Source organism: Typopeltis vanoorti, chromosome 1 (genome assembly GCF_054136105.1).
Source record: "Typopeltis vanoorti isolate ZY-2024b chromosome 1, IOZ_Tvanoo_1.0, whole genome shotgun sequence".
NCBI classification, from domain to species: Eukaryota; Metazoa; Arthropoda; class Arachnida; order Uropygi; family Thelyphonidae; genus Typopeltis; species Typopeltis vanoorti.
The window spans coordinates 56,113,856-56,140,128 of record NC_143549.1 but is presented as its reverse complement, the minus strand read 5'-3'; the positions used below and the strand labels follow the sequence as shown (position 1 = coordinate 56,140,128).

Genomic DNA, 26,273 nt, shown 5'->3' with positions numbered 1-26,273 from the left:
AATGAATCTAAAGAGAATATAGAAACGTAGTTTCCGGACCACAATTTATAACTAAAAGCATTCCTACAACTCTACACTCAGTCGATAAGCGACTAGGATATCAGCAGTGGCCATAGCCGGAGGATTACGAGTTCCCATTATAGCATCAGTGTTGGTAAAAAATATTTTTGTAGAAATAGACCATATTAATATCTTCTAGGATTCCATGTTTGTCACTCCCTTTAGCCGCAGTCTTTCTCAAATATTACCAATAAAATTAAAACGTATGATTTCATTTTATAACTAACTATTTTTCACTTAAAGTAATCTTTTAAATGTATGGTTTCTAATTTCTGACGATATTGTCCAAAAATCAGGACAATGGTATGATTTAAAAATAAATAAATAAATAATAAAGTTGACAGCCTGTGTGGTGCAGTAGAAGTGGCGTTTGCACTCTACCACACGACGAAAGACTGGATCAAATCTAGTCGCCGACTAGAAGAACATTTTCTCGACCGGTTCCAGAGTTACTGGCTGATAGTGGAGATTGAACTGCCCACTCAGTCTCCCAAAGTTAGATAGGCCTGAAATGCCCTCACCTACTCCTTATTCGGGAACAAAAAGGCGTTAGCTGATAATAAAATTTTCCCTTTTTAGCAAAGAAACATGCACCTTAGAAACGATATCTTGCATATAAAATGAAGTTGAGCGATGAATTGTGTCAATGGAAATATTTCTAGAAAACGCAAGAAAAATCAAATGTACTGTTTATCACAGCAATGTTGCACAACTGCTTCGTCTTAGATGAAAACAGAAATGATAGTAATTAAATGAGTAGTGCTTGGGAGATTGAAAAAAAAAAAAACTCAATAGGAAAAGTGTGTTTTTCAGATTAGAGATGGCAATGAACCTTCAGTCACGGGCCTAAGACCATATATATGAAAAATGAATCTGGAAAACTTTGGGATTATTTGAAAATATATCAAAAACTAGCACACTGCTCAACAATATTTTCAAAACACTCAGACATTGTGGTGTAATTCGTGCATTTTGTAATTAAGTAGGACAAAATTTGAAATGGTAGTGTGCAATAGAATAACAACAAAGTAAGACAAAAGTAAGAAACGTGGGACAGATATAAGAGACATTACATAGTGGGTGTATAAGAATTACTAAAAAATTCATTAACATTCCAGACGTAGACAAAAATATGCTCGAAAACATGGTCTCTCCTAATGGGAGAAACCATGATGTGTCTGTGTGTGTGTGTGCGCGCGCGTCTGTTGTTAAAATTAGAACAAAGAGACGTTTTGGATATAAAATCATAAGTGAATCTTTTCTTATTAAAACAAGTCCGATTTATCAAAGACAGTTACTTGATCTGATTCTGTTTCCCAAGAAACGGGATGCTGAAATAATCCCTATTTTCGGAGAAATTTCCGAGTTCGTTTAATTTCGTGATCAATGTAAATAATAAGAGTTAAAGACCTCTTTTAAAGAGTGATGAAGCTTTTTATAGTACTATATTTCTGTATACGGTATACTATATTTCACTTTCAAATATTTCAACTTAATTTAGAATTTCGCGTCATAAATAAAAATGCAAAAAGAAATGACGTTTCAAACAAAAACATCCTGCAACAATACGTCATTAACAAAAGGGAAGCAATAGTGAAACTAACTGATTGGTAATTTCTATCGACTAACAAACAATCAGACAGAATAATAGTCATTTACACGATGCAAATATTTACGAGCACAAATATTTCTATCAAGCGAAGCCGTTTATTTTGGATGAACAGAAATGTTCTAATTGATTGAAAGGCTTATTTCTGCAACGTTTATTTCCAGCTAAAAAAGACATCGCAGTGAGTAACTAGTGTCATTTATTCTTCCAGTGTCATTTGTTCTAAAAAAAAGTATAACTCGTAACCAAGAATGTAAACGTTGGATAGCGGGGAACAGCATATACTTTGCATTATTTAAATATTCGCACTAATAATTGAAGATTCCTTAACAGATGGCCTTAGTTTTCATAGCATTTATGGAAACTATATATATAATATTCATCAAAGCTTGATTTGCTTCCTCAGTCTTAAGAAAATTAGACTTAAGCCATCGGAATCAATGACACAAATCAACAACCAACTTACCAAAAGTGAAATATAGTATATCGTATACAGAAATATAGTACTATAAAAAGCTTCATCTGGTTGTATTCCTATGTACTCATAGGCTCTTGGGTAGGGCTAATTTTAGCCCTACCCAAGGGCCTATGAGTTGTGGAAATACTTTCTGAAAATGAAAGCTGTGACGAACAAAGCGGCCTTTTGCAGGCGCCCGATTTTTAATCCATCTAACTCGAGTGCTTCTAGATGTTTTTTTAATGTTTTAGGGATGGCGCCTAAAGCACCTATTATTATGGGAACAACTTTCGTTTTCTTTTGCCAGATTCGCTCAACTTCGATTTGCAAATCGCGATATTTTGAAATTTTTTCATTTTCTTTGTGGTCAATCCGACTATCTCCTGGTACTGATATTTCGATAAACTTAGCACCCTTGTTTTCACTGTTTTCAACCACTGTGATATCGGGTGTATTACATTCCAAGCTTTTTTCAGTCTGGATTTTGAAATCCCAGAGTACTTTAGCTTTTTCATTCTCAACCACTTTCTGGTGAACTTTATGCTTCCAATAGCCTTTAGATACTTCAAACCCATACTTTTTACATAAATGCCAGTGGATTATCTTAGCTACGTTATCATGCCTTTTACGGTACTCAATTTGTGCGATTTTGCTGCACCCACTTATAATGTGGTCTACCGTTTCTTCCTTTTCTTTGCACAATCTGCATTTACTGTCTTCTTGAATTTTTTTCTATTTTTGCCTTCATAACGTTGGTTTTAATGACCTGTTCTTGTGCTGTAAAAATTACCGATTCCGTTTCTTTCTTTAGTGCTCCATTTCTTAACCATTGCCAGGTCAAGTTGCTGTCAGCGCTGTCCTCTATGCTGTGAAGGTATTTTCCATGCAATGCCTTATTTTTCCATCTTTCAGTTCTCACTTTTAATTGGTTGGTTTTGTATTCCAATTTTGTCTCCATGGGTTTAAATAAACCCTCTTTTCTTACCTCAATTAGAATATTTTCCATTGTTTGCTGCAGATATCATTTAAATTTCCTTTTTCTTCTTCAATAACTTGCTTCACTTGTAATAATCCTCTACCTCCTTTTTTGCGTGATAGATATAGCTTATCAATGTCACTGCGAGGATTGAGGGCATGGTGCATTGTCATTAATTTTCGAGTTTTTCGATCTAAATCTTCCATCTCTAGCTGGGTCCATTCAACAATGCCTGCTGAATATCTCAGAACAGGTATGACCCAGATATTAATTGCTTTTATCAAATTCCCAGCATTAAGCATTGACGTAAGGTGTTTTCTTAATCGTCTTATGTATTCTACTCTAGTTCCTTCTTTGATCTTATTGTGCAGAATTTGTGATTTTCTAAAATTCCCAAATATTTGTAGCTGTCTTCGAATTTTATTGCCTTGATTATTTCACAATTGAGCAGCTCGATTTCGTTCATATCTTCAAACTTTCCTCTTGTTATTCCAGCAATTGCACATTTGTCTAAGCTAAAATCCATTGATATACCTTGAATATGTGCACAGTGTTAAGCAACGATCCGAGTTCATTCTCTGATTTTGCATACAACTTCAGATCGTCCATGTATAAAAGGTGAGATATCTGTGCACTCTTTAGCGCAGTTTGATAACCATGAACAGTTTTATTTAAAATTCTAGTTAAGGGGATCAATGACAATATAAACAATAGAGGAGATAATGAGTCTCCTTTAAAGATGCCCCTTTTTATGTTTACCTCTCCAATTTCTTCTCTATTTATAACCAACGTTGTTTTCCAGTTTTTCATGCTGGATTGCAAAACTTTTTGCACGTTTTCGCTAATACCGAATGGTTCTGTGCATTTTAAAATCCAATTATGAGGCACCAAATCAAACGCTTTTTTATAATCTATCCAAGCCATATGAAGGTTGGTTTTTCTACGTTTGCAATTTTTGAGAATCATTTTATCAATTAGCAATTGGTCTTTTGTGCCTCTTGAATTTTTTCTGTTACCTTTTTGTTCAATTGGGAGAAGAGAATTTGCTTTAAGATAGCTATATATTTCATCAGCTAGTATGCCTGTGAGTAGCTTAAAAGTTGTTGGCAGGCAGGTTATTGGTGGGAGGTTTTCTGGGTTTGGACCTTTTTCTTTATACTTTATGATCAAAAACGTTTTCCCTGCTCTGAGCCACTCTTCTTTGCTTTTTCCTTCTAAAACATCATAAAATTGGTTAGCAAGTCTTTCGTGTAAGCCTGTTAGATATTTCAACCAGTAGCCATGTAATTCATCCTTCCCAGGTGTTGACCAATTTTTTATTTTTTTAGCTTGCTTTTGAACCATTTCAGTTGTTATTTTCAGTTGGTCCATTTATCGTTCTTGAGATTCGTTTGTAATTTGTTCAATCCACTTTGCCTTGTTATTGTGCCTCTTAGGGTTGTCCCATAGGTTTTTCCAAAACATATATATATATATATATATATACTACGGAGCTCCGCCCCCTGACACCTACGGCACCCAACCCCCCCGTGTTCCGGAATGGTAGGCCGGTTCTCCATGAATTCTGATGACTCGAATTTTTGAAGACTCGACACTCAGGGGCTACCCTGAGTGTCGAGTCTTCAAAAGGGGGCTCCTTCCCCCCCCCCAACCAATGGAGCCTACGTCGCCCAATCCCGCGTGTTCCGGACTGGTAGGACGGTTCTCCTTGAATTCCGATGACTCGAATTTTGAAGACTCGACACTCAGGGTTGCCCCTGAGTTTCAAAACGTTTCAAATAACTTGACAAAAGAGTTACACAAAAACGTTACATAAAAACGTTACAAAAAAAAAACGTTGCACAAAAACCTTACACAAAAACGTTACAGTGTACATTCGTTTCAAGCCGACGTCAAATCCGTTTCCAATTTCAGCTTATCATTTTATAGTATATATATATATATATATGAGTGTGTGTAAATCATTTTTTATATAGAAATTTTCTATTTTTTTATTTTATTTTATTTTTTTGTTTTGTTTTGAAATTGGAAACAGAATTAGCAAGCAATGAATGAATGAATGGTTACATAATGTGTGATGCGTGATATGCGTGAGTGTTTTCAACATTTTAATTATTAAATCATTTTTCTAGGTTAAAAAGAATTTTTACAATTTAAGAGGATTACAATATATGTCATTTGAAATATTGATGATCAGAACTGATTTAAAACTTTTGTTAGTATTAGAATATCGACAGACTGTCGAGGTTATACTGGCAAGTTAACGACAAATAAAATGAAGAAACTAAATTGATTTCATGACTCTCGCGATATTTTTCTTACCTTTATACCAGAGCTTTCGACTGCATACATCAGCCACCTTTGAATGAGCTTAACCCTCATTCCCGATAAGAGTGGAATGAGAGTGGAATCTCAGTGGGGATAAGGTCAGTGAAACGCACAGCATGGCAGGGAAGGGTCAGTGGATGTCATCGGTCCCCAAAAAGTTTAAAATTAAGATTATAAAAATAAATACTGAATTTCTTATTGCAATTATTTCCAAGACATTCATACTTAATAACAAAATTGCGCTACAAAATTTCTTAGGTCTCGCTAAACGAAAAGGGAGAAAAACATATTTTTCCCCTCAAGTGGCTACTCTTATTAAGGTATGTTTGCCAAACTCTGATTGTAAAGTTAAATATTAAAAACAATCCTTCAAACCATCCTTTTCGTTTGCATTTTTAATGCTTTTCATTGTTCTGCTATTAAATACACCAAGTGCGTTCTATTTCTTAATATCATCGAAAATGTGAATTTATTCCTCTTTCTTTTTCTCTTTCTGACTTCAGTTCCTGTAATGGTGCGTGATGTCCTGCGTATATTATTCCTTCAACCAAACAGGAGGAGCAATGCTTTGCTAATATAACGATATATTAATGAAGTCCAGGAAAACCTTTATCGTGTGTTAAGTAATGTTATTAATTTAGGTTCCATTTTTCTTAAAGGGTAATCCTAACAAATTTTGCTGTTCTTTTATTCTGTCCATTTAGAAATAGTTATGTTCTCTCATTTTCTGAGGCATGCTGTTCTTCTAAGTTTCCATTCTCAGTCCTCCCTCATCGAGTACTTTTATTTCTTACGAAACCTACTTTGGCCATAGGATGTAATAAAAGCTGGTATTCTTAAGATAGATAGATATTTTTTATTGTGAGCTTCATATTCAAGTACAAAATATCGAACAGTCATATATGTGTAACCTTATAGCAACATCTCGTCCAGGTTACGTATAATATGCATAAAGATACAAAAAGTTATGTAATGCATTATCATTATATACACATATGTACATCCATATAATATACATGTTATATATTATTATACTATAATAACATAATAAAGTCGCAGGAGACATGCTAATATATTCACAGAAAGTTGCATAACATTAATTAGGAACAAAATATAACAATGTAGTTAAATAGCATTTTAATTTTTTACATATTACACCTGAAACTGGATCTTGTTTTACCAAGATCAAATACAGTTATTTTGACCAGAACGAGCTTCCTCATTTTTGTGTGAAAATAAACATTTTTCATTTGAATTCTGTATTATTTGTTTGGGTTAGTTTCAATTATTATTGCTAAAGGCAGTATGCTGAATATTTTTAATATTTTTGTTTTCCTTCTTTATATGCTTTAGGAACTATATATTTTAGGCCTTTATGTCTACTAAGGAAAGCATCTTGTTTGATATTTACGCATTCGTTATCGTTTTTTAATTAATAGCATTACCCTATAAATGTATAAATGTCTAAGGAATAATATGTTTAATATGTTGTGTTTATTACACATTGCAGTATCCTTGTATTTGTTTCTAGTTAACATTTTAATTATGTTATTCTGAGTCGAAACTAAAGGTTTCAGAGTAGCGCGATAGATTCCTCCTAACTTAATATACCATATTGTAATGTGCTTTGAATCCAGGCAGAATATAATATTTTTAACATATTTAAATTTAAGAATTTAGTTAGGTAGTCGAGTCTGTTTAACATATTCCTTACTTTATTTACGATATGAGTAAGTTTACCAGTTTAAATTACTATCAACGTTTAATCCCAAGTGAGTTATTACATGGACTTTTTCTATTTCCGCACAGTTGCAATTTCAATTTCAATTAATTCGAATGAATTAATCATCATTAAATTCAGGATATGGATTGAGAGAGTGAGACCGAGAGAGAGAGAGAGAAAGAAATTTCTCAATTCATGCAGCTGCGCTATTCTCAAATATGAAGTGAAAACCAATTCAAATTTAGTGAAAACGACTGCTGCAAGCTTCTCCTATCTACAGATTTTCAGCATGACCAACATTGCCCGTTTCCCATCTTTACCCTAACCCTATTTGGTTCATAGCGACTATTAATCTTCTTACTCTCCCATGCTCAGCAAATCTGACGATGCTATTTTTTTTAGTCAAAATAAGCAAATAATTCATAAATGGGACTAAACGAAAGAAGAAAAATCTCGCTTCCAGTTGAATCTAACTTAATATTAAATAATGGTTTGCCTAGTCTCTGGTTCTAGGATGCATCTATTAAACAAAGCATATTGACATATTATTCAATGTTAAACAACACAAACGACAAAAATAATTGTTCAAATAGCAAATCCTCTTTCATTGTTCATATCTTTCTAATTGCTACTTCATTGGCTGCAATTTGTTTGATGAAGTCGAGATAACTAGAATGCTGCATATCAGAAGCAAAATCGTTAAATCTTACCAAGTATAGAAATGTTTAATTAACTCGCTTAGTATTTATTTACAGTTCAAATCCATCTACGAGATGTTAGGCATTGAATTGCAGGAGGATATCATGGAATGATAAATCATTATTTAACCCACCCAGGATGGAAGTTTTCGTTTTTAATGAGTGTTGGTGTCACTTACGTATGTTAAGAAGAGTGATGAGCAATAGAGAGCCCCTGTAGCTCAGTTAGTACCGAAGAGTCCTTCGTTTGAAAACACCCTGGTTCGAATCCTGCTATGAGATGAAGAACGTTTATCACATGTTTTCAATCTTGGATTTCCAGTTCAAGATTAGTGAAATAAACCAAACAAAACTATTCAAAAATTACTGTCATTTGTAACCATATGCACTACTTGAGAAAACGTCAGTAGATACCCTCATCGGCATGGCTGCGCAAGGCTCATATGATGCGCTCATTCAGTGTAACCGTGTCCGGATAAAATGGTTGCTAAAGGAAACTGATGGAATTTAAAAGAGACTTTGTGATAGGATGTCATGATGCAGGCCTATCTGTTCGACAAATTGTTAACAAATTGGGCCATCCCATGTCAACAAACAATATCATATTGAGATGGAAATGTAGGGAGTCAAGGTGACTCCTTACGCTTCCATCTCAATGTAGGGTGATACGAAAGATAATATATAAAAACACCATTCGTCGGATGACACGTTAAACTCGAAGCTCCGAGCATTGACTGGAACACGAATCTGCACAAAACAATACAGAAAACCGAGGCTCGGAACATCGGTTTCCATGGTAGAACCGTAATATGCAAGTTCTACATTACACAACCAACACGCAGAGTCGTCTTTAGTGGTGCAAAGAGCGTTTATAATGGGAAGTGGGAGATTTGAAAGCCTGTCTTATGGCGCGACCAATGATACTACACCCTCTACCGAGCAGATGACTAGATAAGGGTGTGGCAGATGCCGGGTGAATGTCTTTTACCAGAGTGTGTAACCCAAATAATGAAATTCGGAGGTGGTGGTGTGATGGTATGGTTCTGCCTGACCTGTTAATTCCTGGTTTGGCCTCGTACCTCTGTTTGTTGTGCCACGAACATTGCATTCCAAGAGGTATCTGAACATTTCGACCATATCTGGACAATGCAATGCTATGTGACGTTTCTACAGAATTGACGATTGTCTGTTTCAGCATGACAGTGCGCCATGTCATAAGGCTGCTGCCGTAGCTGCGTAGTTTGTGGATATGAACGACTTCACACTTGACTGGCCTCCAACAATTATATCAACCCTATTGAATATCTGTGGGATGAACTGGAGTTGAGAGGTGAGTGAGGTCAAAGGGCCTCAGGTCGAAAACATTCAAGGATCTCATTACATCTGTACAGGAAGATTGGTCTAAAATTTCCATTGATCACCATCGTACGTTGTAGAAAGAATGCCATAACATTTCTACAGTCATCACAGGGATAGGTCCTACATCTTATTAAAGTGAGCGCATAGCTGTATGTTCCTCACACTGTGGTCTCCGTTGACCTCTTTCCATGCAGTGTATACGGGAATAACATCCGAAGCTTCAACAGTAGCGCAGGGTAATCAAAAAAAAAAAACTGTAGTTCTTTTGAAAAAATACACTTCACTTCGCTTTACTTTATACTTCTTATAATCATTTTTCAATGAACTGTTCATTCGATGATTTGTAGTTTCAGAGAATTGTGATTGGGATCGTTTGGTGAATTGTTGGTTTTAGAAGAATTTATCTATCACTGGCTCTAGCAGGCACTTAAGCTTCCATGACCTTCCAAGTATACTTGGATTTCCTAGCCGTAATACAAACATAAGGCGGTTATCCTTACAGGATTAGTTTGCCTGCTTTGACTGATGAAAAATCCGAGTTACGAGAGGAAAAAACCCTCCGTATGCGACTGGATAACTCACCTATAGTCGAAAGAGACCAGATAAAAATTCCTCACGTTAAGTACAGGAATCGAACCCAGGTCTTTCCGACCAATGCTTCGTCTATAACGACTAAGCTACGGAGGCGCTTTTCGAGGAACTGCCTTTCGATTAATTGCTTTTTTCGATGTATTTTCTTTTGATTAATTGCTTTTTCAATTAGATGTTGTTCGAGGAACTGTTTCTCGATTATTTTTTTTTCTTTCGATAGTTTCCGTTTGGTAAATTACCGTTTTTTAAATTGTCTTTCGATAAATTGTTTTCGGTGAACCTTCTGGACACTCACCGTAACGATGATGAATGACGTCATTGAAAAATAATCTACAGTTTAAAACTGCTTCCCATACTCGTAGATTCTAATAGATTTTGATCGAAGCTATATAAATAAAATACATGCAAATATTATAAAAATAAATGATGAAATTCTTCAATCAAGATGTAGTTCAATGTATTCCAGATGATGCCTTGGATTCTTTTAAAACACTCTGAAAATAACTTACTAAAGTAGCGTGTTACGATATTTTACAACGAATCGTTCAGACTCGAATGTCGTTCTTCAAAAAGATGAAACAATACTGCAGCTCGTCATATTGACGAATTAAACGGGTTTCTTTTGACATTCTACTGTCGAAGACTCTGTTTATGTTGTTGTTCTTTCTTCAAGTTTCTTAAAGAACGGTTCAGCTATCATTAGAAAGGATCCAGTTATGCATACTGCACCAAGAGTGTAATAAAGTCCGTTGTAACTTAGTAGTTTATCCCGGAAAACTCCTAGAAGAAGAAAAATATTAAATTATTAGGGAATGCATAGAAAATATTTATTTATGAATATTTTAATGAGAAACTACTAAAGTAAGAAGGATAATTGGGAACAAATGATTAGCCAGACGCGCCTTTATCTTCTAGCTTCACCAAAATACAACTACCTGAGATCTCTGTGCGATCCTCTTCCCTCTATCTCTTATATTATTATTATTATTATTATTATTATTATTATTATTATTATTATTATTATTATTATTATTATTATTATTATTATTATTACGGGCACCTCCAAGGAGTCCTTAAACTCATCGAGGAAGGTCCTAAACATCATATCAAGAACACTATTCGGCATTCGCACAGTATCTATCATACTTAGCTTTGAACTCATTCACAGTCGTGGCACCCACAACGAACTCTGGTAGCTTATTCCACTCATTCGCCACTCTCCAAGTAAAAAATCTAGTTCTAACACCCTTGCTAACTACACTTGCTCAGTTTCCATGGATGGCCCCTAATTCACCCATAACCAGAATTGTTTTGAAAAATTTCCTCTGAATTAATATTGTAAAACCCCTAAGTAATTTGAATGTCTCAATCCTATCATCCCTTTTCCGCTTATCAACTAATTTCTGTAACACAGAGATCTTCAACCTATACTCGTAAGGTTCATTCCATTGACCAGCTATCATCTTGGTCACTCGCCTCTGGATCCTCTCTACCTCCTCCCTATCAAGAAGAAACTCTTGTGACCAGATCTGGGCGCAATAGTCAATATAGGTTCTTATCATGACTCGATAAAGAGGAACAATAGCCTGCTTGTCTCTGCTCTTCAAAGTGTTCTTCAGAAACCAAGTTATGTCATGAGCAGATTTAGAATCTTCTGCTATGTGTCTACAAACATCAACTTCCTAACCACCAACATTCCCAAATCTCTGTCTTCGTCAGTTTCTTGGAATACAGTTCCACTAATGTTTTGTACTGCTGCAATTCTTTTTACCCGAAAATGCATAACCTTGCGCTTTTCAGGATATAGTTCACTGTATTCCAGATGAAGCCTGACATCCATTCTCCTGAGTCCAGCTGTCAATCTATCCAAACAGCCTGAACAAATTTGACATTATGTGTATTCACTATTGCTCTATCCAACTTTGCATCATCGGTAAATAAAGGAATAGTTCTTCTCAGATCCATTAATGAACAAATTAAATAGCGGTGGTGCAAGAGCAGAACCCTGTAGCACACCAATTGTCACACGCCTTCTTTTGGACTCTATTCCTGAATAAACTACTCTCTGATAGCTCTCCATCAACTACCCCCTGTCCATCTCACCAAGCCTATATCCATCCCCATGTGCTGCAGATTATTGATTAGAATTCCATGTCCTATCCTATCAAATGTCTTAGAAAAGTCCAGCAGTATCACTGTAAACCCATTTCCCTTATCTAGTTCAGCCGTCACTGTATTATAAAATGTGAGCAAGTTACTGAGGCATGATACCCCTTCACAAAACTAAACTGCCACCCCTTTCAGTATCCCATTTCTATCAATTTATCCCAATATTTTCCTCTTGACTAATTTCTTCAATACCTTGACAACGATTTCTGATATGTTGATCGGTAGGATATTTGCAACAGTAGTCTTGGATCCTCCTTTATGCAAAGGAAATATTTTCCCCTCTTTCCACCCCAAGGCACTAACCCGGAGCTGAGACGTAAACAATCAAGGGCAATGACAATTCCTTTGCCACTTCACTTAAGACTCGAGCTAGTATAATATCCAATCCTACAGATATATTCACATTAAGGGTCTATAATATACTACTCACCTCCACTTCTTTCACCTCAATTCCAGTATAAACCATTGGTTCCCTCATTCCGGCAATATCACAGCCTGGATGATATACTCTAGCAAAGTGTTCGCTTAGGAATTCTACAATTTCGACAGGATGAGTTACCCTCCCTACCATTGGCCTTCCTTAAAATCATTCTGCGGAATGCATTTTTTCTTTTACTTACAGCATATCGAAAGAACTATTTGAAATTCTCTTTAGCTTGCGTTGCTAATTTCTTTTCATAATCTGCTTTTGCTTTTCTTATCACACTAGTTACCTTCCTGGCGTGTGCTGTATACTGTTCATGTGCCTGCAGGTCACATTTCTCGTTAAATTACCTCCACAATTGTTTTATTTTTGCAGCTTAATCTTAATGGTGCAGTCTCCTAAGCTTGTCATATTTACCAGCCCGGTAATTCCACATATACCCTGTTTTAATTTAAAATTCCACACATTTATCCACCTCCGAGGTGAAGACCTTAGGATCAGTCTCACCAATTGGTGACAATGTGGTCATATTCGTTATGTCAAATTCTCAGATGCAGTTATTAGTTCGAGCTCTCTCGAACCAAGGAAAAAAAAGTGGTAAACGTGGCTGATTTAGCCACTTTTACCACTTTTGTAAAGTATATTTCTTTACAAGCTGTCTCAGGTGGTTATCCCTTACTAACTGCATAAAATACATTTCTCACCTTTCATGTGTTTTCTCTCCTCGTTCCAATCAATGTTACCATAGTTGAAATCCCCATACTAATTATTTGCGATCACTCATTAAGTCTATTTGCTTATGCATTCTACTCCATCATCCTTTTTTTCATCCCCTGGTCTATAGCAGCACCCAACTGTATGTTTTGTTCTGCTAGCCTCAATTTCACACCAGATAGCCTCATATTTTCACTATCCTGTCCTATCATCTTCTGTTAGGCATGTCTCACTAATGCCAATAACCTGTGGCCAAGAAGAGCCAACCAGTGCCAAAAATTTCATCATCCAATTCCATATATTAATGACCTTTTATCTCTGATCTACAGCACACTGCTATCCACATTTTTGCTATTTGCTACAGGGAGTACCCTCGATTCCACATTCAACCAGTGACTTAAACGAGGACACAAAATTATTTCATGATGCCAGGATAACCTAATGGCTTCAGTGATATCAAAACACAGCTTTGTCTCCTTGTATCACTTTTACAAAAGTGCTTTACCGTTGTGTAATATAAGTTTACAAGTTTAAATTATCTGAATCAAATCGATCGATCGCTTATTCAACGTTCCAATCTAATCCTAAAAGCGCTCTGTTAGTTAGTGGAGAGATAAATTTAATTTGCGTTATTGCGCTATTAAATTTGTGGAGGGCTTTTGTGCACCTGACTCTCCGTGGAAATAAATTCAGCTGCTCTTAATATTGTGTCCTACTACTTACCTCAAAATAAGTAACAGGTAGCAACTGTTTCTTGTGCTACTTTAAAGTTTCTGCATTATGCTATTGAGACTTTTGTAAAGCTTTTACAGTTACAGTCTGTTGGTATTAGTTTCCTGATTTACATTTAGTAAGCTTTCTAACTGATCCGGTTGGTGTTATTTTCTTCTTATATTTCATTAGCTGATAACGTTTGCCTTCAGTGAGGCGTTCCATAATAATACCTCTTTTTTTTCGTTGTTTTGTTTTGTTTTTTAGTTCTTCTCCCTGTGCACTGATATAAAACCTAGAATTTTCCTAGAAAAAAGCAACCTACTTCTCAATAACATAGATTGACTAGCTAGAGAACCATTTAGCAAACAGAAAAAAAAAATCAAAGAAAAGAGTAGCTTTACCGGGCGCCTAGAACACGTTTTTGTAGCGGATTCAATAATCACACTCTAAATAGTCTTTCTTCAGGTGGAATTCATTACGAATTCCAAAAATGATGCAACAAGGGCACAGAAAGCTGTTCTACGGCACACATCCTAAAGGACATTGTTTATTATTCTAACAAAAACAATATACCGGAAAATACCTAAATATCCAATATGTAATGTTTCTCTACAAACTACCATCTAAAGATATTGTTCTTGCCATTACACATAAAGGCATAAACGAATGGATGAGATTTTAAGGAAATTTCTGTGAGATTAAGAAGCTTAACTATTTTTTGAGTTTTGAACAAAACTAACTTACCTATGAGGTAGGGAACGATGATAGCTGTGCATCCAACAAAAAAGCCAGAAAGGCCATTTGAAAGAGCATAGATTTCTTTTCTCATGTATTCTTGCAGAAGGACTGGATACAAATGACCGCAACCACCTTCCACTATTCCGCATCCTACGACGACGACAACGAAAGAAATGTATGAGCTTGTTAACGGCATACAAATCAGTAGTATTCCCTCTGCCACCATACCAAGAATCACAAAATTCTTCTTGCTAATGCATCCTGCATCAGTCACCCAACCAAGGCTAATTCTGCCCACGATGCAAGCAACACACGAAAAGAGAATGAGGTGAGTGGCGAAATCAACAGACAATCTTCTGTCCATGGCAAAGTCCACCATAACCGTATAATAACTGTTGATAACAAAGTAGAAGCTGGCTTGAGCTAGTGCAATCATGAGGAACAATGGCGATACGAATAGAGTGGTCGTTATGCGCAGTGTGCTGATTAGAGAAATGAACTTCTTAAACAGGTCGTTCTTTATTTCAGACTTCTTTTCTATCTCCGTTTCTTTAGATTTATGTGAATCTTGAATCGAAGGAACTGCAAGTACCACGCCAGGCAAAACCTTAGTGAGTTGATGTTGCACTTGTGTTTCGCGACCAGAAATTAGGAAATGGTCACCTACTTCTACCTCATGATTGTCTTCATGATGCCGTGGGGTTGGTTTGTCACAGACAGCAAATGGAACACGAGGAATAATCATACTTGCAGGAATGGTATTCATGAGAAGTCCTCCAAGAATGAAGAAAGTTCCCTCAAATCCATATATGTCAAGGATTTTCTCAGTAGTGGTTGGGAGAACGAGACCTCCTACAGGCATACCAACGTATACTATACCAAGAATGGTAGATTTTAATGAAGAAAAGTGTTCGCAGACGATGATAGGGACTGCAGGCATTAATAATCCTATGCCAAAACCTGAAAACAAATAACAGAACTTATATTTATATTGTATTACACTGAAAAACGTAGTATAGTTTTAAAAAGTTTTATTGACAGATAATACTAATTATATACAAGGACAGCTACTGTTTAAATGCAGAAAGAAAGAAAGAAGGTAAAAACAGAGAACAAATTATCCGACACATTTGCATATTGTCAAGAACATTTTCAATTTTGAAAAACTGACCTGCTTGTTTTCCAACTTTTCTTGATTTCACTAAACCTGACGGTTAGTGAAAATTTTCAAACCATCCTTAAGAACCTCTTTTGTTATTTGTAATTACAGCGGAAGAAAATAAAACTATGACGTTAATGTAAACTATGCATTAAAGAAATATCTGCTAACCCGTTTTATTCCTGATATGGAGTAGGAGAGGCTGTTTTACTCCTAACTTTTGGAGACTGTGGGGCAGTCGCACAGATGCTTGCTCTCCAACTAAGAGGCTACGAGTTCGAATCCCGCCAAGGTCATGAATGTTTGTGATTATTCTATTAACCAGTTACCATATGTGGTACCCCTGTGAACTGTGTCCTGGCTCAGTATGATCTTTAAAACCACCTTACCGGCCATTAAAGATCAAATACGCACTCTCAAAAGCTTCGTAACTATCACAAATTTCAATGTAATGTCAATGGTATTATAAATTTAATATGCACTTCGCATCAATGGAAATCCATGTCCTGGCAAGTAGCGTGGTTAATGTCTTTGCGCCATAATAATCAAATAGAAAAAAAAACAGGCAAATTATATTCCAAATTTAAAAAAAAAAAATTCCTGTTGACTAGACGCAGTTGTTTGTTATACTATTCTAATTAATCCTGAAGAAACATTATCACAAATTAGAGCAAGTCCACCTCGGTGCTTATTTAAATGACTCAAATAACTTGAAATCTGGACTGGTTGGTCAAGTGGTTAGCGTGTCCGTTCTCCCGACAAAAGTGTTCGGGTTCAAATCACGCCGTGGGCATGAATGTTTGTGATTGTTCTACAAACTTTGTGTGGAAAGGGAATTTGCAACCCTATCACTTATTTTAGCAAAAGACATCATCATTGCCAAGGTACGGCAGTGGCCAAACGTCGTCTACGGACGTCAAATGTGAAAATTTTATGTTTATAATAGCTTGAAAGTTTTCGATGTTTGGTCTATAGAACAAGGCTTGCATAAATATTTAATATATACTAAGAATTATAAAATTGATAAAATTACCAAAATATCCTTAGTCCTTTCGGTGTGGACCCAACACAGATTTACAGCCTTTCGTTGTGTGAATCATATAAAATATTCAATGAAATTTGAATGAAATCAACCATAAATGTCTGCAAAAATTATAGATAACTTGATTGAAACTTTTATTATTTAAGTGTGCGATATGCAATGAAAAAGATTACACTTTCCATTGCCTTGTGTGAATCAATTTGAACTGATGATTTAAGCATAAAATGTTTCTTCTGTAAATAGAATAAAAATGAAGGCATCGTTTGCTTCGATTCTTGACCAGAAAAAGAGCATTATATTATAATATTAAATTAGTCTAAACGTAAAAAAATAATTAATAAAAATAAATAAAAGAAAAGAAAGACAGAGAGAGAAATGTAAACGTTTCGACTTTTTATTTCTTCAAAATTTTATACTTATATCAAAAAGTAAAGTTAAAAATTATCAGATAGTATTACTTCTTATATTAAACAATATATATTCATTAAAACATTGAAATAATCTTATTACTACAGGGTGTCCCAAAATTCACGCAAGGTTTAAATTTAGTGCCATTTGTGCGGTAAAGTGTTGCCAACGAGAAAAAAAAAGACAACGTGACAGCTGACAGTTCAGGGTTATTAAAAATGGAGCGCTGCACGAAAGAACAACGCATTTTCATTGTTGAGCAATATTTTAAAAATAATGAAGGTTTGGCAGCTACAGTACGCAATTTTCGTACAAAATATGGTCGGAATAGTGATTTAACTTCATCAACTGTAAAAAGATTAATTAAAAAATTCAAGGAAATTGGATCAATTAGTGATCTTATACACTCTGGCCGTCCTTCAAAAAGTCGTTCAACAGAAAACATCGAAGCAGCTCGTAAGCGTGTTGCTGAGAGTCCAGAAACATCAATTCGGCACCGTGGTCTTGAATTGGGCATTTCGAGCAGCTCAAAGTTCAATTGACTCAAGAACTGAAGCCTACTGACCACACACAGAGAAGAGAGTTCGTTGAATGGATTATGGAACAAGAACAAGTGGATGCTTATTTTTCGAACAAAATCATCTTCAGCGATGAGGCTCATTTTCATCTTGATGGCTTCGTTAAATTGTCGCATTTGGGGTTCAAAAAATCCACGAGTGATTGTTGAGAAACAAATGCATCCACAATGTGTCACTGTTTGGTGCGAATTTTGAGCTAGAGGCATCATCGGTCCATTCTTCTTCGAAAATGCGGCTGGTAAGGCAATAACAGTTAATGGTGCTCACTATCGCGACATGATAATCCAGTTTTTTATGCCTAAATTGCAAGATATGGATGTGGACGACATGTGGTTTCAACAAGACGGTTCCACATACCATACAGCCCGAGTAACAATTCAATTACTGCATGAGTCATTTCCTGGTCGTGTAATTTCCCGTTTTGGTGATCAGAATTGGCCGCCCAGATCATGTGACTTAACGCTGTTGGACTTTTTTCTTTGGCGTTTTTTGAAGTCTAAGCTTTATGCCAACAAGCCCATGACCACTCACGCCCTGAAGGAGGAAATTGAGCGCTGTATCAACGAAATTCAGCCACATTTATGCAAAATGATCATGGAAAATTTCGACAAAAGAGTGCGTATATGCCAGCAAAGCCGTGGAGGCCATTTACCCGATATGCTCTTCCATGCATAACCCTATACTATATACTTTATGAATCAATAAGAAATTACAATTTTTAATTAAAAACCTGTGTTTTCTATCAAAATTACTTCTTGCGCGAATTTTGGGACATCCTGTATAATAAGCCAAAAGACTATTTTACCGGCGACATAAGTTAAGTTAAAGGGAGATGGTAAATCCTTTTTTTATTTTATACCCAGGTACGAAACTCGGACCGAAATCCATCGAATCCATAGAGTTTCATGTCGAAAAAACTATCGGCGAGCCCAAGTGTAAGTGATCACTTGGGTAGTACAACACCAGGACAACTCCAAGCAAAGATGGAGCAAGCTCCGTCACTTAAAACCTTGATATTCCAGGTCTACCTACTCACTGATGAGACCTCAAAAATGGTTGAAACCGGTCTGGGTAGTGACCTCTTCTCATAATGTAAAACAGTATTTATACATCTCTTAGGAGCTGGGTTTTACATTATGAGAGAATATTAAGGTTAGTGACGGTGCTTGCTCCACCTTTGCTTAGAGTTGCCCTAGTGTTGTACTACCGAAGGGATCACTTACACTTGGACTCGCTGATAGTTTTTCAGCATGAAACTCTATGGATTCGATGGATTTCGATCCGAGTTTCGTACCCGGCTATAAAATAAAACGGGATTTATCATCTCCCTTTAACTTAATTGAAATAATCTTGTTCCTTTTTTTTTCAGATAATTTTGGATCCTAAACAATTATTTTATTATATTTATTTGAATATTATCCTTGACATCGTTTGCATTATCCTCAGAATGCATTGCCACAGCACACACACACACACACACACACACACACACACACACACACACACACACACACACACACACACACACACACACACACACACACACACACACACACACACACACACACAGCACGCAATCGCGTACGTTACAAATTACACATTATAAATATTATGTATCTTACCTAAAATAACTCCATACAGTAATATTAGCCATTGAATGTCATTTGCAAATACACACAACGTTAATCCAGTTATGGCAAATATGCTTCCTGTAATTGCTATTTTACGCGTTCCAAAATTGTGTATCATCATTCCGGAAGGTACACCTGAAAGAAAACAAAATAGTGATTAGGAATTAATAAAGGCTTAAGTTTCTTTAAGAGTACACCAATATAGTAGCCGTAATTGACAGTTGTGAAATAACATTGTAAATTCTACATTATCTCAGTGACGAATTTTAAGACATAGTCAAATATGAGATTTTTTCTTGAAAATGTAAATATGTAAATTTATCTTCATGTTTTTCCCCTTGTTCTTTATAAATTTTTCTTTATAATTTTTTTAAAAATTTATTAATAAAGTTTTCTTTATAAATTATTCTATAAAATCTTCACATATAGAATCACGTAAAATTTCTTACGTCATTCTATATGTTCTGTTATTCTGATTAATATCGCATCTTTGCCTTTCTGCTTTTTTCAGAGGCTACTAATCTATAGTTTTTGCGTTTTAATGACCCTCATGTGCATTAACTTTATGACTATTGGAGGTATCATGCAATAATAATAATGTTACACATCTCTCAGTCTCTCTCTCTCTCTCTCTCTCTCAACTTAAGATTAAAACTGCTTTTATCGAAGCCACCATTATCCCATATTTGCGTAGGCTGTGGTAACTTATAGAATATTCGACAATGGAATTGAATCTTGAATCGAGTGAAACTTCGATTTTATCACAAATTTTCATTTTTGTGCTCTAATGTATTTCGTATCAAATATCATATAATATATTTTAGAAAATGTTAAGCACTGAATGTAAAGATATTTAAAAAATTATTATTATTTCTTAACCAAATATGTTACTTAATACTTTAATTCAACCAATGATCCGATAAGAATAGACCTTCGTCATTAGAGTTGTTTGATATTGCACCTCTTAAAAGACACGAACTCTTAAAACAGCTCCACATATTCTTCTTTCATTAGCGCTGTTATTATTTTTATTATTACTTGACACCTCCAGGAAGTCCAAGGACTCATCGTGGGAGGGCAATGAGACAATCGACTGAGTTTTAACGACCAAATACGAATCAATTCCTTTAATGAAAGTTGTATTGTGGTTAGTTTGGATACTTCTAATTTTCAAAATATTCTGTAATTTAAGAAAAATATACTTTTAATATCCTTAGACATATTACTTTTATGTTACCAAATTGAAGCCTTCTAGACTCTTCCAATTAAAGAGTAATATACGACAACAGCAATTTTCTTTTTCAAATAAATTAGGTCATTAATTTTCAAATGACTAATGCTTGGAAACTTTCCTATAATACCGATTCAAATATTCTTTTTGTTTACTTATTACATATAAAAATGTCATCATGGCTATTAACATTGGTGAAATGATCAAGGTTTAAGTTTATTCAGAATAACATTGCAATACAATGATAATGCAGTAAGTTAAGTAAAAAACAAATAATAACCAATTTCATACTGCGGTGTCAAGTTTTCCCTCAACGAAACTATGCATTCTTCGTATCCCAAAATTGCAAACCAGCCAGAGGAACACACACACCAAAACATAATACAATGTTCTGATAGCCGTATGTGTTTCGCTTGTAATTCCAGTCAACCAATCAAATAGTAAAAGTGGAATACGAAGACTAGAATGATTTTAAAAAATAGTACAATATATAAAAACTAAATAAAACAATGATTAAGCTGGTTAATAAAGAAATATAACTTAGGTTAATACAATCATGTATTGACTATACTGAGTTTAATTCGAATGCTATATGTCATGCGTTTTCATATACAATGTATGTTATATTTCATGTATTTTAATTTATAACATATGTTATGTATCATGTTCATTCAGAATGCATGTTATATATCATCTGATTTCATTCACAATGCAAGTTCATGCATCATATATCAAGTAGTCTCTAAATCCGTTTCGAATGCATAATAATAAAAGTAGGAACTTTTATTATTATGATTCCCAGGTAGGAGAAGAATGAAGTGGGAATCATTATGCGATATTGCTGAAGAGGAATACAAGAATAGGAAAACAATAGATAAGAAACTTCGACGGACCTTCTTCCGACCAAACGGAATCGTCGATACCGACTGAGCTCTGATGCAGTGAGAAGTTTAACATATCGGGATTTAATTACTCGAAGCGTACAGAATAAAATATTAGTGGAATATATATTTGAAGAATTAAGAAGAAGATTGTAATAGCAGTCATAGTTCATTTTAGAGCATTGTTCACACTGTGTGAAATGACGCTCTTTTCACACAGTTAAAATCGTCTGGAGATAAAATTTGGAGATGAAATCAAAAAAACTAGCGTTATCAAGGCGGGTAGTAGCAGAATTGGTCTCATGTACAGAGTATGACTTGGGTGACCTGAATGTGTTTGGAATATCGCGGAACAGAGTCGAGAGTAGAAAGAGTAATAATATGTACGAGATTAATAGAAAAATAAAATCAGCGACTAACACATTTTTCTATACATGAATTACATGAGGATCAGTGGAATAAAAGAGCTTTTTGGTCCTAAATGATAAATATATTTGCAAAAGATAGGGACGAAGAAACGGAATAGAGAAGAGCTACTATGGTAGTAAACGAATCGTGCCTATTCAAAATAGACAACCGAGAGGGATGCAATATTGATTGCTTTTAGAGTCTATAGTGAGAGGTAGAAGTAGGAAGGATAGAATCTTTAGTGGGATGTTGACTGAGGAATAAAAAAAATTATTTTAATCTTTAATTACAGAAAATTCATTTCACGACAGTATTACCACTTCGTTTAACTTCGAAACATGCTAAAATGACCATCCTAATTTTGCACCCCGTTTAAATCCAGGAAAACAAAACTTTCAGCAAGGTGTATATTGTTTTAAAAATGACTCAATTGCAAATCCTTACATAGAATATTGTTCTTTCCAGTCTTAAGAAATGTTCTCAACCATGTTAGCATATTCTAAGCATTGCTGCTATATTAAATATTACGGAGAAACCATAAAATAAAATAAAACTGAAAAGACTTACCCATGAATTGGAACATGGCAGTATAAAGACTAAATGGCCAAACAGCAGATTCCCTGTCCAGGTCAAACTTTCTCATAGTAGCCACAAACAAAACACTACCACATTTCTGTAATCCGAAAGAGAAGAAAATAAGGAAAAAACAAGCTATTATTAACATTAGGCTTGACGCATCCATTTTCTGACTCTTATGGCGAGCTCTTTTCGATGGCATTTTGAAATGGAAAATTATCCGCTTTAATTGCGTATGCTCTGTATTAGTACCATCTTGGGACAAAAGTTCTAAATTAGTGTTTAAATAAAAATGTTTCAATATTTAAACATGTTTAAATATACAAAGATCAGTACACCGATAAAAGTCCTTGATGTTTTGCCATAGTTTGATGTGTGACGTAATTACTGTGCATCGTGATAAGGCTGTTTTATGTATATTGATATTGCCCAACATCTCTGCTACAGAGCACGGCAAGAGATAACACACGTCTCACGACATAATTCTTGAAATGTGATAATCTTCGCCCTGTTTATGAAAATGTACCCGTTTGATAAGAAGCAGATAAGAATATATTTATATCTTATGAGTGAGCTGTAATCCTAACTTAATATCCAGACGTTCTGAGCAACCTAAGCGGAGGCCTCCGAGTCATTTTAAACGCTTGCTTTGGACATTAGTGCAACGAACGAAAACGTTAAATTAAAAAAATCAAAAGAACGTCTAATAATATACAGAATCATTACTTGAAAACTGTTTCTATCTCTAGAACACCAAATTATTCCAAACTGTAAAAGAAAGAACAAAAAAAAATCTCAAAAGAAGCTTTTTCTTATTGGTTTGCTATTAGGGAAAAAAAACCAGGAATAACCACGCAACTGCGAATGTTGAAGTGCTGTTATAAAATAATTGAAACCAAAACATGATAATACATACAAACAGCATATAGGCGTTTTTGGAAATTCCATTACTGGTTCTGCTTATCGTGTAGAAAGTAAACAAAGCTAGTTGGCAGCGTTTCTTTCAGAAACCTTTGCAAAAATCACTTGATACTTATTCATTTTCTATCACTAACTTCACATAAGTGGAACGAATAAAATTAATTATTCTGCTATTACCAACGTTTCCTTAATAATATATTCAGCATCTGCAAGGTTATGCACAAATCTATATAAAGCATTACTAGCAGTGATCATTTCAGCGAAACTCTATATCATACATCGGGCCAGTGAAGGTATGCAAAAGGCTAACCGAAACGACAGACGTTCTTAAATGGTGCATTGATATAGTTCACTGCAGGTCGGAAAACATTGGAAGATTATGAATTACGACCCAAAGGAACTCACATTGCAGTTATATAAAACAGTATCACCCGAGCACACTATTGCACAAACAGGGTGAATCTTAAAGTAAGCAGAGAGGCTTTCTATTCTTTGTTTTCGAATCACTGGAGATCGAATACGCCAAGAGATTCCATTAATCATGTGTTTATCGTAGGGTTAAAATCTTCACGATTTTTTCAACTTTAAAGAGAAATTTGTAGTGAGCTGTTTATTTTAAAACTTAAATAAAATTAAAATCGAGATGATAATAAATAACTATGAAATAATAATGATCCATCAATTTATGAATTTCATAAGAAAAAGATTTTTTTATGAATATGCATATTTCCTACACTACTTAAGTACCATGTATGCAATGAGTCTGCAGGTTAATAAATAAATTGAAAATAGACATCTCCTGGGATGAGAATACTTTTCGGCTTCAGCGCCAGAGACTGCGTTCGCTCATCGGTGACAGTAGTGGAAGAACTTTCTTCTGGAAATTTTTATGAACATGATAATCTTTAAGAAGTTGAAGGACGTCTTTTTCTTTAAGAATCCAAGGTAGTCGTTTTTACGAATCCGAGATAGTCTTAATTTGAGAATGAGCACTGTTAAATATAACCTTTTCTGAATTGTTATATAGCAAAAATGTATTGGACGAAATTCATTCAACTAAACTCGGTGTAAGTAATTGACGCCAGAGTCGCGTAATATTTGCATAATCTCACTGTTCCTATTGACAAGTTGGTGTATATAAGGAAGACCTAAACTGATTGGGATCATTCTGGCAAGACTGAAGTGCTATGGATCTCACCTTACTGGAACGTGTGTTACTTAAACAAGCTTTATCTATCAATGAATCGATAACGCTAATGCCACACTTTGAGAATTCGGCGTTTCAAGGATAGGAGAAAAGATCCATTGACAATAACAAATCTAAGAAAAATGATTTTGCGATTTAAAAATAGCGGATCTTCAGCAGTGAGGCAAGGATGAGGGCGCAACTGATTATTCCTCAACGATTTGACGAAATTGCAACTACCGTCGTGGAACACGGATTGAATAACTCACATGGGTCCAGCAGCTCTAGGGTAATATCAAGACAACTGCTATATTGCACTATTTGGAGATTCCTGCGTCAAATTTTGAGGTTTCTCTTCTACAAGACCTCCCGATCTCATTTTTCCTTGGTGGTGATGCAGAAACTTGACAACAATTTGCCCTGACGTTAGCGCGAATGGAGGTGGATGATTCATAGCCGTGGAAGGTCTTGTGGTGTGACGAGGTATATTTTTATCTGAACGGTAATGTTATCTCATATGATTGCCGCATTTGTCATATTAATTAGACTTAAGCCATCGGAATCAATGACACAAATCAACAACCAACTTACCGAAACAGAATTAGATTACTGAATGTACGTAACGTATGTCATAATGCATGCGATTCTCTTAATTTAAATAATCAGGCAGTCAAGATAAGTTTGCGTACATTGAAACTGACTACTCTGCTGGAATCCTGGAGTTAGGTTTTTGTTTCTCAATAACGATTAGGTTTAACGATTATCTGCTTGTTTTTTATTTCGTTCACAACTTGTTTTGCAACATTAATACATAGGAAATTCCCTACTGAAGGAGAAGATTAATTAAATCATTCATTCGGTGATCATACGATATTAAACTCATTATGTTTATCTATTTCTCTAAGAAAAATGTCGAATATGGACCGATCGAATTTTATTATTGTTATTATATTAAGAGAGACCTCCTGGGTGTCAGGACTCATCGAAGGAGGCCACATATACACGCACCAGCTATCATAGTTATTCTTGATTTCGTTCACACTGCTTGCACTCACAACATCCAATGGCAGTCCATTCCAATCACGCACTATCCTATAAGAGAAAAATTTAGCCCCTCACCCCTTCTTAGCGGCATTCATTCTCAGTTTCCAAGGATGCCCGCTTGTCCTTTCCTCACCTTCCATAAAATGAAAACTTCCATCAACTGAAATCCTGTGTGACCCTTTCAGAAGTTTGTAAGTCTCAATTATATCACCGATACCTCTCTGAACACTTCGAGTTCCTTAGTATTGAACGAGAATTTTTGCTCTATTAAGGTTTCTTCCTGGTCTCTGAGAAGAATCAATTAGTCCGAAAGAGCTGTCAGACCAGTGAAACCTTATCAAAATGGACCAATAGAAGGCGAATATAAGGACTCTTGAGCTAGCAGTCATATGTCCTATAAGGTCCGCGCTAGGGTAACTTTTAATTCTGGCGAGTGTATTCCTGTAAGCTCTCTGTTAGATTTTGTACGAAACTTTCATAGTAATAATTCTGGGTTTAATATCCATTTGATTTGTATAATTTTGAATCGCAGAAAGGAAGCCTTTTGTCTCTTTATTTTAGTAAATATCAACCCTCTTTCTCCTGTTTGCTGATGTCTAGTCTATAAATTCTCAATCTGTCTTCATAATCCAAAATTCCATAATCCTG

General features: G+C 35.3%; 1 protein-coding gene across 1 annotated transcript; it reads right to left on the bottom strand.

The window, feature by feature from the left end:
* Nucleotides 1–6,269: 6,269 nt before the first annotated feature.
* LOC150109992 (monocarboxylate transporter 9-like) lies at nt 6,270–22,735 on the bottom strand. The gene is made up of 4 exons (XM_090397532.1): nt 22,466–22,735; nt 19,370–19,513; nt 14,567–15,520; nt 6,270–10,581 (listed from the first exon to the last, which is right to left on the bottom strand). Exons 1-4 carry the CDS (start codon nt 22,674–22,676, stop codon nt 10,451–10,453), a joined length of 1,440 nt encoding a protein of 479 aa, XP_090253658.1. The 5' UTR covers nt 22,677–22,735; the 3' UTR covers nt 6,270–10,450.
* Between the last annotated feature and the right edge of the window lie 3,538 nt (nt 22,736–26,273).